Source organism: Hipposideros armiger, unplaced genomic scaffold (assembly GCF_001890085.2).
Source record: "Hipposideros armiger isolate ML-2016 unplaced genomic scaffold, ASM189008v1 scaffold_620, whole genome shotgun sequence".
Classification (NCBI taxonomy): Eukaryota; Metazoa; Chordata; class Mammalia; order Chiroptera; family Hipposideridae; genus Hipposideros; species Hipposideros armiger.
The window spans coordinates 902,429-909,236 of record NW_017731970.1 but is presented as its reverse complement, the minus strand read 5'-3'; the positions used below and the strand labels follow the sequence as shown (position 1 = coordinate 909,236).

At 48.5% G+C, this 6,808-nt stretch overlaps 1 protein-coding gene across 2 annotated transcripts in view; it reads right to left on the bottom strand.

Moving 5' to 3' along the window:
• PCYT1B (phosphate cytidylyltransferase 1B, choline) overlaps positions 1 to 6,808 on the bottom strand; it is a 97,562-nt gene continuing 90,754 nt past the window's right edge. For both annotated transcript variants that reach the window (XM_019625241.1, XM_019625242.1), the window contains exon 8: positions 1 to 3,850. In XM_019625241.1, coding sequence (XP_019480786.1) covers positions 3,638 to 3,850 — 213 coding nt within the window. In that variant the 3' untranslated portion in view covers positions 1 to 3,637. The remainder of the gene's footprint in view (positions 3,851 to 6,808) is intronic.

Genomic DNA, 6,808 nt, shown 5'->3' with positions numbered 1-6,808 from the left:
TGCAATTCTGCATCTTTTATTTATAAACAGGTTGGGAATGCTGTGTTCCGTTTGGGAGCAGGAGTGGGTTTGGAGCTGGGAGGGTGGGGGCAGGGATGAGGGCTGATTCCAGTAGTTTGCGTTATTCAGCACCAGAACAATTGCTTGGGCATAAGGTCGTGCTTTCACCCAGACGAGTTGTCATCTTATATGTACAGCATAGTCTTAAGTGTGTATGCTCTGCTTATGGCTTTGTCCCGGAACACATTTCAGTGACACAACAAAAAACTAAAGTCTAGAGAGAAGTAGAAGTTGCAAATGCCTCATGAGCTTATTCTCTTTTTAAAAAATTTGATGGTCAAGACTAGTGCCGAACAGATGCCCGAGGCACAGGAACGTCTCTGCTCCATTTGGGCTCATCTGACTCTGTTGAGTCTGTACCGTCATGGCGCACCTTGCCCTGGGGTACGGCTGCATGCTGAAATAAGGCCTGAAGATGGAGAGAAAACAAATCCGGCTCTTCCTGTCCCTCCCTTCAGGGACGGACTGACAGTAACGAGAGCCTAAGGCGTGGAGCAAGATTGAATCCCGCAGCTGTCTCTTCCCCCGCAGAGCAGGTCAGAAGGCAGACTTCAGTATCAGGGGCACTCTTCTTGCAGTTGGTTCCCTTTCCCTTTGTAAGGTCCTGGCACACGGGAGCTGGCTTCCCACAAACGGGCCATTCAGTGTGACAATGACATTACAAGTCCCCCATGGTTTTAGCTGGTGGAAGGGTGAACATTTGATTTCAGGGTCCCCGGGAGGAGAGGGTGGCAGCTGATGGAGAAGTGCTGAAATAGGGAAGCTAGGGGACGGAGGACCCACATCCACATGGGTACCCAGACTTTGGGTGTCTGTGAAAGGAAGTCTGCCTTCTTCACTTGTTAGGGCATGCGTGACACTTGAAAGGGAACGGAGAGTGACCACTCCCACTCTCACCCTCCTTCAGCCCCGTTTTTGCCCACCCTCATTGAACCTGCCTCCTTCCACAACCATAAGTGGTGTCCTCTCATCTTCAGTCTGAAGCTTCCGTCCCTTTCTAGGACAAAAGAATCTTTCCTTGCTTTTTGTCATTTCTGCTGACCTCCCCAAGCCTGCATCACACTTTCCATATCTCTCACTGCAGCCTTCACTCACTCTTGGCCATTACTGTTGACTGGCCGGCCCAAACAGAGCAACCCCATCTCTTGGGATTGGGGGTGGGGGGTGCTGAAAGAAACTGATGGCCAGGAAGCATCAAAAGTTGGGCTGCAGAACCCCCCCATTCCTTCTCAGAAGTCTTGTAGCCTTAGGAGGGTGGGGAAGTATTGTTAGAGGTGGGGTGGGGGGGACATAGGGTGAAATTTAGGACCTGCTTGTGGGTTGTTTTGGCCCATCTGTGGACTATCCCAGGCATTGGTCATTTTCCCTAATTGGCAGCTATGATGGCACTGAATCTGAGACGCATAAGTGGCACCTGTCAATATGGTGTACAGGGCCTACAAATGTATAATCAGCCTGATACATCAACTGCATGCTATTTGCTCTAGGGCAGGATTCAGGTGAAAGTGGATCTATCTGCTCTGGGCCATGGAGTAAGCACATAAAAGGCCTTTTCTCTCTCTCCGGGCACCCCTTTTCTCCTTGTTCTCACCACTTTGCCTTGCCCATCTGGTCTCATCCTTTCATTGCTTACAAGTGTCACCCAATAAGTGCCCAGTTTGCCCTAGGTGCATGATGGAAGAGAGAGACCAAATGGGCACAATGGAGGAAAGGGGCCTTGCTCTCTCTACAGAGCAATGCTCTAGGCCTTGACTGCAAAAGGTTTTCTTCTCACATGCCATGTTCCTGCCAGCTGTGTCCTGCACGAGTGCTCCGCAGAGTTCTGGAGGAAGTGCCAGGAACAAGGGGGTTCCAAGCCAGCTTAGCCTCATGGTTTTGCTTCCCAATGAACACCACTCATCTCCAGGTGGGCAGAGAGGTAGTTTGACCCCAACACAAGGGGGAAAGACATGCCACCTTCTTTTACTGGTTGCCCCACTTGTCACCCAGAAGGCTGGTCCCCAAGGCCTCTGAAAAGGGGTGTTTCTGTCACAAGAGATGCTGTGCTCTGCCCACAAGTTGCTGGTTCGGGCCTCTGCTCAGTTAGGCCCCAGCTCTGTCTCTGGATTTCCTGGGACAGCCAGGCCATGCCTCTTCTACCCAAGCGTGTGGTTATACACCTTGAATCTACCTGCTCACTTCCTACCTGTGATGAGGGGATGGTAACTTCAAACAACTCAGGAATGCTTATGGTCTGCATCCCATGTGGCAAACCTAGGGCCGGGATAACTACACTCCTTAGACCATTCAGATGCTGAGCGCAGAGCTCAGGTTCCCTTAGTGCTCTGTGAAACTCTTCAGAGCCTCCCTTCACCCAAAAATATGATGAGAGGCCACGAGGGCAACATACTAATTTCCTGGTTGGCACAAGCCTTCCTATAGGAATTCAGGATGAGCGTTTCACAAAGTTCCCAAGTCACAAGGGAACCAGGTAGTCCTTGAGACCAAGGATTTCAGCAGGGTTATTAGGGTGAGAGCAGGAGTATATTGTAAAATTCCACCACCGTATTTTCATATTGCATATGGTCTATACCCTGGATGGCATGTTTGGAGCATACATAGAAAAGAAAACGTGCAGGTAGCACCCCCTATTGGTATACTATGTGGTTTGGTACATCCAACTTTGACTTGAGGTCTAGGAGACTGTTAACTGGTCAGAAATGGGGAAAGCCATTCCATGATAGCATCCTTTAAGGAGAAGCTTCAGAAGATATTTACCATCTGCTAAACTTGGAGCCAAAGCAAAGCAGCTCCTCTTTTCTGTCTTTATATGGGATGTTTTGCTTTGTTGCATTTCCCACAGATTAAGGTAATTTGGGGAAAACAATGGAGTCAAACCACTGATGAAAAAGTACAACCAGGAGCACATTAGGCCTTATGGGATGCTCTCCTTGACAAAACTGTTGTTTGAATAAGAAGTCAAGGGTCATACTAGATGACCTTTTATCTTATCTGGCCTAAAGCAAGGCTGTCTATGTGCCATGTTTTTGGGACTGGAAAGAATTGATGCATTGCAACATCAGGTCTCAGTGGCTAAACTGAGAAGGTCGGAATTTGCCTCTAACTCAAACTATTTTTATTGGAAACAGCTTTGGCAGAGCTTGGGTGGCAGGAGGCAACGTGCAGGGCCCTTAGGAGCTGGAAGTAGCAGGTTGAGGGAACAGCCGCTTCCATAGGTGGTGTACTTGGTGGGGGTAGGTGTAAGGACCAAAGCAGAAGACACCCCACTTGGTGCAAGTCTTCGAGGGGTGCTCTGTGTCTTTCCTTAGCAAGGTTAAAGTAGAGTGCTTCTAGAAGATGCTAAGAAGGTTTGTATAGGTTGTCTGGCTAGAAACCTCCATGCAGAGCCCAAGTCTTGGGCTGAGTGGAGATGGAGGGAGAGCTGGTCCCAAGGCCTCCCCTTCGCAGAGCTCAGGGTCTCCCTGCTGAGCTGCAGCTCCTGCGACTGTCACCCTTCAGCCACCACCCAGGCATCCCCAGTGATCCCACCTTCCTCCCCAGCCTGTGTGGTGCGGCCCTTGTTGTCTGCCAGCTGCCTTTACTTCTCATCCTCATCCCCCTCACTCAGGCTGCTGATGGAGGCTGAGGCTGCTTTGGGCGAGGAGGGGGGTGAGGTTTTGATTGGGAGCCATGCAAAGGTGGGCGACGGGGAGCGGGAAGGGGACCGGCTCCTGGTGGGGCTGCTCACAGGGCTCTGCTTCGGGGACAAGGCCTGCAGCATCCGGCTACTCCTCTCCTGGAACATCTGCTTCTACAGAGAAATGGGAGAGAACGGATCTGTTAATGGGCCATCTGAGATGGCGGCGAAGCAGGACAGAGAGCCACCCCCACCCCGAGCACTTGTGCCCACAGACACAGACTTGTACTACAGCCCATGCTGTCCAAGACACACTGGGGAGGAGCTGAGTGCAACTCAGGTGCTGTGAGATATCCACACATGACGGTACCATCACTGCTGGTACTTGGCACCCTTTCCTTCGTGCCCTCTTTTCCTCTATCTACAAAATGTATGTCTGTTATTCGCCAGGCAAATAGTTAATGTCCTGGGAACTGGAAGGGTAGCAGGAAACCAAACAAAAATCCCTCTCCTCATGGATATAAGGAGGAACCACGCAATAAAGACAAGGAACAAAATATGTGGTATGTCAGGTGGAACAATAAAAAGAGACGGGGTGTGGGCCCGGGGACAGATGTGCTGTAATTGTAAATAGGGTGTGCAGGGAAGGCTGCACTGAGCAGGCGCTCTTTGAGCAAAGAGCTGAAAGAGATGGGGGAGGGGACCACGTGAATGGAAATGAGGGGGGGGAGCACATTTCAGAGGAGAAGCCCAAGAAAGGAGCATACAGTTCATGTCCAAGGAGTAGCAAGGGGGCCGTGGTGGCCGGAGTGGAGTCACCTGGGTGAGGAGGGGCATGTGGGGTCTTGGTGGCCATGTGAGAATTTTCACCTTCACTTGGGACAGTTCCTTTACCTCTGAGGTTCTGGCAGCTGTGCAAGGACGGGGGCAGTGAGGACAGCTGAGAGGCCACTGCAATAACAATCTAAGACTGATGGTGCCCTGGATGTTTTTTTCCATAGTTTTTATTAAGGTCTAATTTACTTAAAACTTTTTAGTGTACAGTTCTGTGAGTGTTGACAAATGCCTACAATTGTGTGATTACCACCACAAATTATAGGAATGTCCCATCAGCTGCCCAGTTCCCTCAGGACCCTTTCTAGTCACCCCTCCCTCAGGCCCTGGCAGCAGATATGGTTTCTAGCCCCACCGTTTTGCCTTTTCCAGAATGTCATTTAAAGGAAATCATGCAGTATGTGGTCTGGCTACATTTGGAGGGCAGAGCCAACAGGACTCGCTGACAGATGGGATGTGGGGTGTGTGAGGAGGAAGAGGAATTGAGTGACTCCAGTTTCTGGCCTGTGAAACTGGAAAGCCGGCCATGCCATTTCCTGGTGTGTGTGTGTGGGGGACTGTGGGGGTGGAGGAGGTTTGGGTGGTAAGATGGATTTCCAGTCTGAGACCTCAGGTGACTGTTGCTTGGTGCTTTCAGAACCAAGCCCTTCCCTGACACTGCCCTTCCACCTTCTGGGGGATCCCAGTCCTGGCCCCGAGCCCCTGGGCACCAGGCCTCCCAGAGCTGCCAGCCAATCAGACCTTGTGCTGTTTGCCTGCAGCACAGCAACACACCCCCACCCCGCCCCCCCGCCAGACACACACACACTATTCCACCCACTTCTGAGTGCCCTGCCTATGCTGCCGGGGCTCTCTGCTCTCATTTCTCTCCATTGCTCATCGCTGAGACTCAGCGCCCCAGCTCTGTCCAGTCTTTTGACCCTAAACTGACCCCGAGAGCCAATTCTCCTATTAGTCATTTTAGACTTTGTTGTTCGAGTTATTCATTTTATAAAGCACTACCGAACCCGCTGGGGACCAGGTGCTATACAGGAGGTGGTCATGTCCGAGCTGGGGCTTCAGTGATGCACAGGAAGAGGGATGTAGGTGGGGAAGGAACCTGTGGGCTATGGAGGGCTCTTGTCCAGGAGAGGGAGCTAAGTAGAGAGTACTAGTATACTTGGCGTGACCAGAGCCCCCAGCACCTGTTGGGTGGCAGTAGCCTGAGGCTGGAGTACCAGAAGGAGGCTGGATTTTTTCCCTCCAAAGGCTCCTGGAAGATTCGAATCAAGGGAGGGGTATGACCAGATGGGTGTTTGAGGAATATCTTTGGGTGTGAGCATAAAAGCAAGGAAAGAAACCATAAAGGAAAAAAAAATTGGTGTTTGGCTATGTAAAAATTTCTGTACCTCAAAAAAGCCACCATGAAATAGGTAAAAAGCAAAAGAAAAAAATGGGATTCTTTTTGCAGCATTTAACTACAAATTATGGATCTTAGTATATAAACAAAGCTTAAAAATTAAAAAGAATGTAAAAAAACCTTCATAGAAAAATGAGCATATGGCATATACAGTCAATTTACAAAAGACTTAAAAATGAGCCATAGAAAATGTTCGGCATTACTAGTAATCAAACAAATGCAAAATGGCAGAAGTGGGATGTTTTATATACCAGATTGCTAAAGATTTTTAATCCTCTCAACTTTAAAAAACATTTTTCCAGTTCTATTGAGATGTAATTGACTCATAGTGCTTTATAAGCTTAAGGTGTACAGCATACTGATTTGACTTACATGTATCGTGAAATGGTTACCACAGTAAGTTTAGTTAATATCCATCATCTCATATAGAGGGTGCCAAAAAATGTATACACATTTTAAGAAAGGAAAAAACTGTATTAAAATTGTAATACAATGAATGACACTAGCATTCATTTGATTAACGCCATCTTTTGAGCAAAAGTCATACTACACATTGCTACCATAATTCAATTCAACTTTGAAAAGCAATACATAGATAACATCTCTTAAAATATGTACATTTTTTGGCACCCCTGGCATATGCCAAAAAGAAGAAAAAAATTTCCTTGTGATGAGAACTCTTGGAATTTCCTCTCTTAAGAACTTCCATGTGTACCATACATCAGGGTTAACTATAGGCTTCGTGTTGTACATTACATCCCTAGTACTTATTTATCTTATAACTGGAAGTTTGTACCCTTTAGCTGCCTTCATCCAACTTCCCCTCCCCCTATGCCCTGCCTCTGGCAACCACAGATCTGATCTCTTTTTCTACAAGATTTTTCTTTTCCTTCCTTCCT